The sequence below is a fragment of the Lonchura striata genome, chromosome 6 (genome assembly GCF_046129695.1).
Source record: "Lonchura striata isolate bLonStr1 chromosome 6, bLonStr1.mat, whole genome shotgun sequence".
In the NCBI taxonomy this organism is placed as follows: domain Eukaryota; kingdom Metazoa; phylum Chordata; class Aves; order Passeriformes; family Estrildidae; genus Lonchura; species Lonchura striata.
The window spans coordinates 57,695,640-57,708,690 of record NC_134608.1 but is presented as its reverse complement, the minus strand read 5'-3'; the positions used below and the strand labels follow the sequence as shown (position 1 = coordinate 57,708,690).

Here is a 13,051-nt window from a genome sequence, read left to right as displayed (position 1 = left end):
TCTCTGAGAGTTCACTGAGCCTACACTGTCTTTCTATCCCTAATAAAATTACTGTGCTTTAAGACTGCCCCATCTATACAAAGAGAAGGAATTAAATGCCACTCTTATCTTCCTGTTTGAAAACATTTCTATGAGAGCAGTTACTCTCTGTAAATACTGCCCTCTTAAGGACATTATTCTCCTTTCAAGTTCTTGGTGCTGCCACTCCCAAATTTAATCTCTACATTTTTGCCTTTCCAAATATTAAGAGTTTGAGGAAAATTTGTGATCCATTTCTCGTTTCAAAAAGCTCTAAGGATGCTTTAGCAGTCTCTATCTGTGGTAAATAGCAGTTCAATGAAGTACCCTACCCAGGAGATGGTATTTCCCTCTCTGCTCCCTTTGCCCCCACTTCCAACCTCACATATGTTGGCCAGTCCAAAGGGGAATTATGAGGGAATGCCTCTGTGCAATGCCTGCTTCTCCAGCTGCCAGAATCCTCAGGATGTTTAGGTTCCTGTGGGCCAGCACGCAAGAACTGAAGGTTCTGTTACTAAACACCCCTTTCCCTCTGGAGCAGAATTTAGCTGCCAGTCATACTTGGAGCTTGGAGGTTTCACTGGTGAGAAATTCAGTTCTGGAAAAGGAAACTCACAGCTGAAGAAAAATTTGGCATGAATGTAAAGAGGAGCAGCAACCAGACTATAACTCAGTTCCTATAACACTCTGTACATGGAGGGGGATGTGCACATACACACAAACACACAACCTTGCAATTCCAGCACTACCTTGGGGAAGTCTGTATTTCCATGAAACAATTCCATATTTTTTTTAAATAAAAACCACAGCATTTAATGATTAAAATAACACAACAGAATGAACAAATGTTTTATTGGCATGTTCATTGTTGTAAACAGCATCTGGCATGAAAAAGTTTACCAAAATCTTTTGATTGGTATAAATTAGGTGGCTTTTCCAAAAACTATGGAGAATTGTTCTCTATTGATCTTTATGGACCAAAGCAAAAAATGGCTGTTCCTAGGCTTTGTAATGAAATCATGTTGACTGCATCAGTCTCTGCACCACAGCCTGAACTACTGAGTTCATACATTGAGGTGTTAAGAGGTTGCCCCAATATTTGACTACATATAGCTATGGAATCAACTCTGGGAAAAAATAAACTGACTTTCAGCAAGTGGAGAAAATGCAAACTTGTAATAGACTTAAAAACAAAATGTACAAAAAGTAGCAGAACAGAACAAAAAAACTTCATTAACCCTAAAGTACCCAGCATCCTCAAACATAAAATGAATACAAATTTAAATAGGCAACTATACTTCCAAATGTACACAATGAATGTTGATATGTGTAAAGAATAGCATGGTAAATAGCTGAACTGCAGTTCCGGTAAATGGATAGGGCAGATTTTATTTACACATTGAACGCAATACACTCGAGCTGCTCATTGGTAACCTATTAAAAACCACTTTACCTTACAACAGCACTTCTGCCAACAAACAAGGCCTGCCAGCAGCTTCCTGCAGACATCTCTCAGACACCCTGTTTTATGGAAGAATATTCTAAAACCTGACACTTGCAGCATTCCCATGCCCGGCCCTTCCCTGCTGCTTTCCTAGAACCAATGTGTTAACATTTACTCTAGAGTCTCTGATGAGGTAATGCGTGTATCAGTGAAACAAACAGAGAAAAGGATTCTTTCATGGCCTTTGCACAGCTTTTATTATTAAGCTATGAGTATCCTGTTGGAGGCTAGTTTCACTAGCTACTATGTGCACACTATCCTCAACAATTTCCACTCGTTTCCCTCCCCGCCCACTTTTGAGTTCTAATCTTTTATTTGCACATCCCTTTTAGCTTTACAGTACATTTGACTATAGTGCACAACATGATTCCAAGTCCCACAGTGCCCAGCAGGGCCCTGCCTGCGGCCGGCACCGCCCGGCTCTGCTGGTGTCAGCGCTTTACACCTAATGAATGTCCTGCCGTAATGGCACTACACAGTAGTAGTGAACCTTTTGATTGGAAACAAAAAAAATTCCCCAGGGAAAATGCTATAGCAAGTATCAGTCTTGAGTCAAATCTTTATTTGGTGCTCCATCCAGATAAATTTTTAGTGCTTTTTCTTTACGGGGAGAGTAGGTTACCCGGTGTCCAGTTTTCTGGAGTCTGCTGCTTTCTTTTTTCATCAGTTCATTTCTTTGCTCATCTGTTAATTCCATTAATTCTTCAGCTTTATCCCTAAAATGTAAACAATATGTTCAAATTCAGATTAATACAGTAACCACAAACAGACTTCTGCTTTTCTTTTTTTGGCTTGGAGCAACTTAGTAAAAACCACAACTAAGCATAATACTTTTCAGGGATTGCTTTATTCTGCAGGAACAGGCAATGTGTCTAAACCTGCTTTTCCAGCAGAAACATTCAGTGTTCTGCCTGACTACAGACCAGGACAAGACACAAGCCCATATGTCTCCCTGTCTCTTCCCCCTGTTCTTTATAGACAACCACAGCTCTGCTCTGATTTTGGTCTCAGTGCAGACAGCTGAAAGCAGTGTGTCAGCCAGTCCTTACCAGATGTTCTCCCAAGTAATTTTCATCAGGACCAGCAGATTATTAACCAGCTGTTTTTTCCCAGCTCACATGCAATTATGCAAAATGCCACAGCAATGTGTCCATGAGATTGCCCCACCCACCAAGTTTAGGAGAAATGACAATATTTAAGCTCTCAGTCCTCAACTCCTGCCCCAGGCTGCCACCGGCTGATCAACATTTGTCACATTAACAGAATTTTCAGCATAACAGGCTTTTAAAAATCAATCCATAATATTTTCTCAAAGAAATAAACTCAGACAATAAAATCCTTGCTCTCCAAAACCTACAGCAAGACTCTCACTAACTCCACATGGGATATGGTTCTATTTTAAGAAATTAAATCCAGATACACACTCAAGCATAGCGACTAGCTTTAATTTCAGTGGTTTGGGACAGAAGATTGAGTAAAAAGATGCAGTGCTTGTTTTCTTAACCTTAATTAATATTCAGGCTTTTAGGAAGCTGAGGAGCTTCCTCAGCTTTTAGGAACCAATATTTCAGCTGAATGTTTCAAACCTTTTCTTTAAGGTAGTAACAAAGAGTATTTTATGTTCCTGTCCATTACATCACCCCACAAATGTGAACCACAGGCTTTTTATGTGTTGTTTATTATACTGTAATGAAATACATACCTATAAAATATTACTGCACCATCATCACAAATGTACAGGGGCCAGACATTCAACGTGGATACTTTTGGATTCCAGTCCAAGTCTTGATGAATCTCTAGTATGGAAATGTCGCAGGGAAAGGTTCCTCTACCCTGAAAAAAGCAATTACTCAGTGAATACAATAAAACTCATAATCACACATCTGTGCCATTAAAAGGTAAAAAACCATAAAATCTTACTTACCTTTGCAAATTCTATGTTTTCTAAGGGTATTCCACTTATTTCACTTAGCTGTGAAGAGAAATGGTGGATTTAATACTATTCCAAAGCAACATTACACAGTGGCTACATAAAGTGAATAGCTGCCAAATCTAGAAGTCAAATTAACTGCAAGTCCTCCAATGTACAAAATTTAAGTGACAAGTACACATTCTTAACATTTCTGAAGTGACCAGTGTGTGTCACAAGTGACACTTGCTGTGCCAGCATTTTATCACATTCCTCTTAATACTGATGGGGAGACAAAAAAAGTTCATAGAAACAATTAATTAGCAACATTCAAGTTCCAAGATACAAAGAGACTAAGTGCCTCATGTTAAATCTCTGTGACATGGAATCCAAGTCAACCTGGGAGCAGGCACAGCTGGAAAATATGCATGACTTAAGACCCACCTCCACACACCTGCACTTCCTACCAGAACTTTAAAAAATAAAATTGCCCCCTGCACATCCATTCTTAAGGCAAGAAAACAAAGGCAGACAACTCTTTTCAGATATAAGTGAGGAGGAATTCTTGACTGCATGCAAGAACCTGTAGTAATGATTTCATTTCTATCTGAGGAATGCAAGAAATCAGCCCATAGCTTAACCTGCTCACAACACAAACCCAGCCTGTGAACTAACACCCTAATTAATGAATTCTCAGCGTCACTGACACCAGCATTTCTTCTGACCTCAACATCCAAGGTGGCCTCCTAACAACTGGGTATTGCCACATATAAACAAACATTTCTCAAAATGTGGAACCCTGTGATACAATGGATTAACAAAACGGTCTCAACAGGAATCACTCCTGCTCCAGATTTCTACTGGGATGACACAGGGCTGCTTATCTGTTAGAGCACCCTGGCCTTAAGTAAAACCAAACCATACCACAGCCATAATTCTTTCCAATTAAAACATAGTTCAGCCTACTTGATACAGCAACAGCTGTCAAATTCAAATATGAGGAGGCCGAAAGCTTTGGTATTTTGGAATAACAAAACATTAGCTTGAAAAAATACCAAGAGGCAATAGCTTAGCTTTTCTTTCATGTTATTTTTTCATGATAAGGGACAAAGGTACTACTAAGCTGCTTAAACTTTAAGATGTGACTTTTTTTTGCATGTATTCACTTGAATACTTTCAGACCAGACAATTATGAGACACTAAGAAGTAAAGTTGATATTTCCTGTTGTTTGGTAATGGGATGGGCTAGGTTATCAGTTCCTGGGGAAAAATAATCACCATCAACAAGATTTTTGGAGCTATGACATCCTTGTGCTTCCTACCAGAGAACACCAATAAGGGTCTTGGTCATCACAAGAAACTTGCATCACGTTGCACATTTTACCTTCTCTTTTAATTCTTCGACACTGCTGCTTTCTAGTACTACTTCCTGGAAAGAATCTAATTTCATCTCTGACGGCCTCCATCGTCTTGATAAAACAGCAAGTTGTGACATCGATTTCATCTTTTCTACTCCTAGCAAAGAAAGAGAAATTTTTTGTATTAACATTGCAAAACATGCTATTTTAAATTAGGGTTTTTCTATAGCTTAAAACTTCTAATATGGAAGACTGCCCTCGAGCTATATGCACAAATTAAGTAACCCAGTGTGCTGCAAGCACTTGTAAAAAAGGGGAAGAGGAAAGGACTATGATTTAGTTGAAGTTTTCTGTTATCAGCTCCTATAAATGAATTTGTTCATGGGCAGAATCTCCTTGAAGCCATAGGGCACAGTTTTCCATAACACCCAACTCAGATCTATCCACCAGAGGCTGACTCCAGATCCAGCATCTGCGCGAGACCTGCCTCAGCTATCTGGTATTTATTCATGTGCTTCACCTCCTTTACCAAAATGAGCTTCTCCCTTTTAACTTCTAGATTTCCCTCACCAACTCCAAACTTGTTATTGAAATCTTCTTTCCACCCACCACCTTCAAGAGTTTTAGTATGTGCTGCCTCCAACCTTTTTACACCTTGTTCCAGGTTTCATAACAGTCTCTGGCTGGCAATGTTGTTTATACTACAATTAGATAAGCAGAAGTGATATCTAAGGGATGATTTATTTTTTATTTTTAATTAGTCTATAACTTTATCACCTAGCATACAGAACATGTGGCTTAGACATTTATGTCTAACATTACATGCTTGTTTTGCATGAAACTGTTGCAGAACACTTGGAAGCCCTGTAATCTATAGTCTGTCTGTGAGTTAGACGGGCTGTAGTGTCTAAAGCTCTATCTCCAAGACCTACTCAGTATAGAAACAGTACAGCAGTTATCTAAATCTTATGAAATTTTTAAACTGTAAAGTTTGAACTACAGTGGGAGCTGATACATATGCCCATAGGAATCTGAAGGCTTCCTGAATCTCTCAGGTTTATTTCAAATTTTGATATTTTCATTGGCACAATTTTGTTAAAACTGAAAATACCAGAATTGAACACAGCTGCCAAAATACTAGACGAATAGCTAAGTGAGACTTCTAAAACCAGATATGCTTGGGAAGAAAATTCCTGAGTGAATGGAATTCACATTTCTCATCTATACATTAACTTCAGTATCTGTTAATCTAGAGGCCAAAGAGCATGGCCTACTTTTCTTACCTTTAAATTACACTTTTGAATTCAGAATCAAAACTTCAAGTGCGTATGCAAAGGAATGCTTAAGAAATGGCATAATTTAAATTCTATTTAAGCAGAATTTCAGAAACATTCTGTTCTCTAATATTTGATTCCAAAATTGTTTTGATGAACAGAAGTTTCTTTTCCAAATTCCTTCATGACAGAAGTATTTTCAATCCTATCTGAAAACTACTAAATGACTGAACTGCTGTGCCAATGTATATTATACAAATACATTATGTATCTGCATGCACATATTTCAGCTACCTAGTCATCACCAATACTAATTTAAAAATAAATCCTCACCATCAAGTATTTCTAAGAAGACCTCCCAGTTGCTGGATATATTGATATCTTCTTCATAGATATGATAATCCAGAAACACAGTACCTGGATTCTTCCAGGTTTTCTTTCGTAGACGAAACCTATAAATACATCACAAAAAAACCCAGTGAGTTTCTATCTGCTTATGAACACCTAGCACTGGCAGAGATCACAACTGAAATACTACAACTCAATGATTCAAGACTTGGGGAAGTTTAATAGGAACAAGTTAAATGTTCAGAAACAGTCCTGACAGCAGGATGTCACTGCTGGCTTAGTGCTGAATCATTCATAGACACAAGGTAAATAAGTCTGTATTCCACTTGTTCAATGCAGGAAATATGTTGGGATTTAAAGGAAGAAAACTGTTTCCTAATTAGGGATTACCCAGTTATGGTAAAGGGCAGACAGCCCAGATCAGTGCTGTACACATACACACACAATGATGCTGCACAAGAAGTTTGCTGCAATGATCTATGCTGGGTTTGCATGTAGAGAGCAGATGGTTCTTTTAAGAATTGATTTACTTAATGATCCCCTTTCTGAAGGAAATCATCATTACAGAGATCTAAAGCTGCAGACATGTTGCACACAGGCAATTCTATGTAAATATTATCCCTTATAGAATTCATTCTGTGTGAGATGAAAGCCAAGAATTGCTGAATTAGTGTTTGCATTTACAAACTGATTCAAATACCTCAGCAATTTATTTGTGCTTCTTTCATTACTTTCTTTATCCACAAGAGGAAAGAAATCTCTGAACACATTTTAAGATGATGTTTCATCAGGTTTACCTGTCAATTGTCAAGTCTAGGCCACATTGTTCTTGAAGCTGAGGAAGCAGCTCCTCTTTGGACTGTCGGACAGTCATTCCTTTAGCAAAAACTGCATCTAGAAGAAACTTGCAGGGCTGTGAACATAAATAAAAAGAGATAAAAGACAGAATTCTTTTGAACAGAAAACTGTATCTGTTTATGCTTTATGACCAGTCCCATCCACCTGGCAAAAAGATCAGTAGGTTTCTCGTTAACAAGGCAGGCAATGAATTCATTAAAATGGGGTGTAACTAATTAGTGAAGCAGCAGACCTTTGGCAGGGCACTCCAACCCTGACTGCCCGTGCAGAAACATTGCCTTTGCTGTGCTGTGCTACCATTACATTCACATTCCACACAATGGAATTTTCAAATTAAATAAACCACATCGTAATAAAAATGCCCCTTTCTTGGCTTTCATGGATCAGGCACAGCTCCATCCATGGCAGTAGCTTTTATATTTATCTTATTCCCTGCTTTAGCAGTTCAGCTTAGTCTCTTATCCATTATTAATACATCTTCTGCAGTTTTGTCCAAAAAAATAAAATTTAAGTGCATACAAAGTCAACTTAAAAAGACTGCAATTTATCCAATCTACAGTTTATATAACCACTTCTGTATTTTTCATGGCTCAGAAGATGTAACAAGCTTATGAGCAGCTTTACTGCAAGAGAAACACTTTGTTTCAGGCCTGCCTTACGCAGAGAGGACCATTACCCAGATAAACTCCCTGACTATCTGCCGAACATGAAAGGGATAAATTTGATCAGTTCAGCAACACTGAAAAACCACAGCCACAAGCAAACACAGTTTCTTCTTTGGAGAGAATGCTATGAGACTGTCACACATTTAAGTGAAACAAACAATTTCTTTGCCCTCCATTTACATTACAGAAATAAAGACACTTGAGAGATAGTGTAAATCACATTCCAACTGCTTGCTTGGAAAAGAAATAATCTCGAAATTCCTTTCTAAATCCCTTGCAGAGAAATGTGAAGAAAGGAAGGAGTTTCATTTTTTCCAAGATTTCAAAGCAATACCTTGGCCAAGGCACATATTAGTATTTTCATGAATCAACCTTGAAACATTCAATGCCTTACCTCAGGCTCATTTACCAAGAGTTGATACACTTTAACTCTGTATTCACCCTTCTTTAGGGCTCTTCCAAGTCTAATAGTTATCTAGAATGTAAAAGGAATATCTGTTAGAACTGGTATCAAAATCAGAATTGTATTTTGTAACATGCTACCAAGACCAAAATAATGATTTCACCTGTTGTAAATTAACTTTATCTATATTGTAGCAATATACTTTCAATGATTCAAAAAAACTAAATAACCTTATTGTCATCAGAAAATGATGAAAGGGTCTCATTCAGCCGAACACTCTCAAACTCTTGATTGCTGGCATAGACTCTAAAGACTTTGAAGTGAGAAGATGGAACTCCAACAAAAGGCTCCAAGTGTTGCTTGAAGGCAGACAGTGTAATTCTTTTGTCAACATGTACCATCAGCCCTAAGCAAAAATAAAAATGGTATGAAACACTTTGCTACCACAAAAAAAGCACTCTCGCATACAATTTCCACATATTCAGTGTTAGCACTTGCAGCAAAACAGTACTGAAAAGCCTGAATTATGGTTAATGGCTACATTTACATTTTATCTAATGATGTTATCATAACCTTTAAAAGCTTTATTTTAAATGCTGTATTTTAAGTGTTCATGGGCAGATATTTCTGGGAGACATAGCAGTTCCAAACTGCCCTGGTTTGCATTCATTGAGTAGCACAGCAAAGCAGTACCTTGTCTGTTCAGGAAGAAGACAAACAGAATTCCATGGAGCAACTGTTAAATCCTCCTACAGCTTTCTCTGCCTCGAGGGACAGGGAATTGCTTGGGTGTTGGGAATGGCCACACAGGTCACTCAACCCCTTCTATTTTCCTTCCTGGCTTTCAGCATTAAAAAGATCAATTCTGTATTCTGAAAGGCCATGGGCTACCACAAGACAAGCTCAAATTCAGATTAAGGAACCTCTTCACGTAATAATGTTGTAATTAAAGAAAAAATGTAAGAACATTAAATTCTGGAACGTAAAGGGAATAAGAAAATGGTGTTTCTTAATACATGCAATTTGTTCTACACTACAAAGTATGTTGTGATTATGCAATGTCATGACACTCTAGAATAAACTATTCAGAATATTGAAGTGAACAAATAAATTATATTAATTATATTAAAAATAAATAAAAGTTTTCCCCTCAGGATAATAATTTATGCAGTGTACTATGATAACATCAAAATTACTACAAACAATTAGCTCCTGAATCCAACTAGACTGACCAAAACAGGGAAGAATGAAAGCAGTTCAGAATTAGCCCCAAAGAAACAGCATTCCAAGCTAAAGGACTAATTTTATCAAAGCTTTAGTAGATGAAAATAAATTTCTCTGTGAGAAATGCTTCTTTAACTATTACTATTACAATCACATTTCTGGATTGACATGAAAGCCTTTTCCTTTGAAAATATTTATCTTACAACCTGCTATTCTTTTGTTATTATTCTGTTAGTTAAAAGCACATGCAGGTACAGAGCATTGTTGAAATTATTTATTTTTATGACAATTATATACAACTTAGGCTCTTATACTGAACTGGTTTGGACACTTTCATGTCAGCCATATGCCTCACTGTACCCACTGTATTTCAATTAGTGAATTAAATTGTCAATATCAAGTATATTTGAATTTTCTTTACAGTCAAATGACTAAGGCTTTTCAGGTTTGTTAGCCTAAATGGTTACAGAAATATGCTATTTTAACCACATTAAATAAGTACACTTTGAAACAGGTGAATCATCATCAGCACATCCTTTTACTAGAAGACAACTCAGCTTGATCTCCAGGGAACACTATCAATGCACGCAAGTAAATGTTCATTTTCTTAGAAACAAAAGAGCAAGACACTTTTCAAATATGTAATCACTTATTACAAGATCAAACTAAAGCTAGATTTCTGCTGAACATCACATCCTGTCTGCACTTTCATTAGCTTTAATCTGACATTATAATCAAGTTTTTCAATACTGCCATTTTTAACACAGCATATGAATTAAGTAGTAAAAGTCACAGAATTATTTAAGGCACTGGAAAAAAAATACATACATTTTTGCCCTTCTCCTGAACCCTCCTCTGTAGTATAGGGTTCTGATTTAAAGTACATATATTGTGCTTCTCCTCTGCTCTTGCCACTTTCATCATATTCACTGTCTGTTCCAGAATCCTCTTCTGCTGTGTCCCAGGTTTCCTTCTTGCCCTGATTGGCTTTTGATCGCCTGCTACTCGTGATGCTGTGAGAGTCCAGTCCGTTAGCCAGGGGAAGGGGAGCGTTGTCCACGTTGCACAACGTGTCGCTGCTGTGGCTGGAGCTGAGGATGTCACTGTCCACTGAACTCGTACTCCTGTCATTATTGACATCCGAGTCCGACCGCTCCTCGGACTGCAGATTCTCTGGATCAGAAACCTGAATTTGGTTGTCAAGTTCTCTGTTTTCTGCTGATGCTGAAGAGTCTATTTCATTTAAAGGTGACTCAATGTTTTCAAAATCACTGGCTTCTGTGCTTTTGCTGCTGTCTCCATTATCTCCCTCCTGCTGCTGCTGTTGCTGCAGAGACAAGCTTTTAAGTTTTTCGGTGCTTTCTTCCAAAATTGCTTCTACAGATTTCATACTACCTACAGGTCCTTTTACTCTTTCACAAGGCTCATCCACGTTGCCTGCACCCCCAGCAGACTTGTGATAAAGAGCCCGTCTGAGCTGAGATCCAGGAGCTTGCTCCGGCAATGACACGTACAGTCTGATCGTGTTCGCATGGCGATCCAAAAGCTTCCACAGCTGAGAGTCTGTGTATGTCACATGACGGTCCAAAGACTCTGAGCTTTCAACAAACACCTGACCAGAAAAGAAGGGTTGCACCATGTAGTGTTATTTTAAATAAATGCAACAACACCAAACACAGGGTTGAGCACACATTAGACATAATGCCATAAAGAAACACCACCTTTTATCAAAATGTTAAAATACATGCTTAGAAAAAGGCAGACCGAGGAGTCTGTAGCATAATAATGATTTAACTTTTCCTTGTTTTCATAACCATGTTAAGATTAGAGTGAATGTAAGCAAGGTGCAAGTGCAAGTCCACTGTAAGTGAACTGACCAGCTGCAGGAAATACATTCAGAAGTGGCTTCATAAATCACTTCATGTGCACCCTTCACCGTTATGGTAGCAATGAGCCCCACCACTGCAGCAGACTCTGTCTTTACTCTCTAGTACAGTGTCATAAGGAAGTTTTAAATGTATACATGTTCAAGCAATAGTGCAAATTAAATATCTCTCTTCTCTTTGTCAAAGGGCTCCATGTTGTAGCGACACTGATTGCGAAAGGTCTCTAAGTAACTGAATAACAACTCAGTGCTACTGTTCTGCTCAGCTCTGAGCCATCAAAGCCTTCCTTAATCTTTCTACATCATGAAGATTTAACACTGAGCTTCAACATCAGAGACAGAGGATGTGCAAAATGTGCTAAAAGATGGGCTATTTCTACTGTAGTAAAAAAGGGCAATGTACACATTTAAAATTTTGAAGTTGAGTGCTTAGTAACTCTTCTTCTGAATGCATTATACAATTATTATTGAAAATATCTATTAGAAGTCTTTTATTTAAAAAATAATGTAAATTGTCCAGTGAGAATCTTCATAGTGAAAACTACTGAATTTAAGATAGAAAGTCAGCAAAAACTTGCTTTTAGTTTTGATATTTGTTTTTTAAGAAGTTTAATAACACTAAGAGCAGGTACAGTTGTTCAGGTGGTTTTAGCAAACACATCCAGCAGGCTTCATAGCAATCTATCAATCTTTGTTCCCTAAGAATGCGTGACTATTAACAGTCTTCTTCGTAAGGCTGTTAAGCTCAGCATCATCTGAACCCAAGTAACAGCCAGATGTCTGATTCTCAATCCACTCTCTCTTATGCACACTTGGTTTCATACATAGCCTAGAGTATTCATGAGCACCACTGTACCAGGCACAGAAACCCCACACACTACAGAGCAAAATACGGGACAGCTATCCATTATCAATTCCGTACATCCTTCCATTCCTTTTACAATGTAACAGGTAAGCACAAACACAAGGAATGAACAATTTAAACACCAGAACATGTACCTTGTTGCTTCTAAAAAAGCCTTCAGCTTTCAGTGTTTTGCTGGACATGTTCAGCAGACGCAGGTCATTGTAGCACCTCTCCAGCACCACCCGCATGGTTTCGGCGGGCAGGTGTGTGGCCTAAAACAGGACATGGACAGGGAGATAACAAGTTCATCAGACATACCTTCAAAACTCAAAATAGTGCTGCATTTCTGGATTAGGAGCAGGTTTGTTTATCAACTTCAAAACTGCAAAAAAGAACATGGGGGGAAACTTCCCAAACCTATTCAGTCGCAGTGCCTTTCCTCCAGCCTTTAATATGTAGGAAGTGTAAGGCTTTCTAAAAGGTCACATGCATAAAATAGCCTGGCTTTGCAGAGAACTGAAAAATCATTTATGACAATGGTCTTATCTTTAACGAATGAACTAACTGAAAATTAAAAATATTCCTGAACAACAGGTTTTGCACAGTGTTCACTTAATTCTTAGACTGAACTCAAATTTCTGGAATCATATTTTATAACAAATTATGAAGTTACACCAACTACTGAATTATTTTGCACAGAAATGAGTAAATGCAATCTCTGTTTTCCAATGAAATGGAAGCAGTAACACCCTTAGTTT

General features: G+C 38.0%; 1 protein-coding gene across 3 annotated transcripts in view; it reads right to left on the bottom strand.

Annotated features, from left to right (window-relative positions):
- Positions 1-766: 766 nt before the first annotated feature.
- USP47 (ubiquitin specific peptidase 47) overlaps positions 767-13,051 on the bottom strand; it is a 51,991-nt gene continuing 39,706 nt past the window's right edge. For all 3 annotated transcript variants that reach the window (XM_021544859.3, XM_021544860.3, XM_021544861.3), the window contains 10 exons: positions 12,446-12,565; positions 10,390-11,173; positions 8,568-8,743; positions 8,329-8,409; positions 7,209-7,324; positions 6,397-6,515; positions 4,816-4,946; positions 3,447-3,494; positions 3,225-3,355; positions 767-2,238 (listed from right to left, as the gene is read on the bottom strand). In XM_021544859.3, coding sequence (XP_021400534.2) covers positions 2,064-2,238; positions 3,225-3,355; positions 3,447-3,494; positions 4,816-4,946; positions 6,397-6,515; positions 7,209-7,324; positions 8,329-8,409; positions 8,568-8,743; positions 10,390-11,173; positions 12,446-12,565 — 1,881 coding nt within the window. In that variant the 3' untranslated portion in view covers positions 767-2,063. The remainder of the gene's footprint in view (positions 2,239-3,224; positions 3,356-3,446; positions 3,495-4,815; positions 4,947-6,396; positions 6,516-7,208; positions 7,325-8,328; positions 8,410-8,567; positions 8,744-10,389; positions 11,174-12,445; positions 12,566-13,051) is intronic.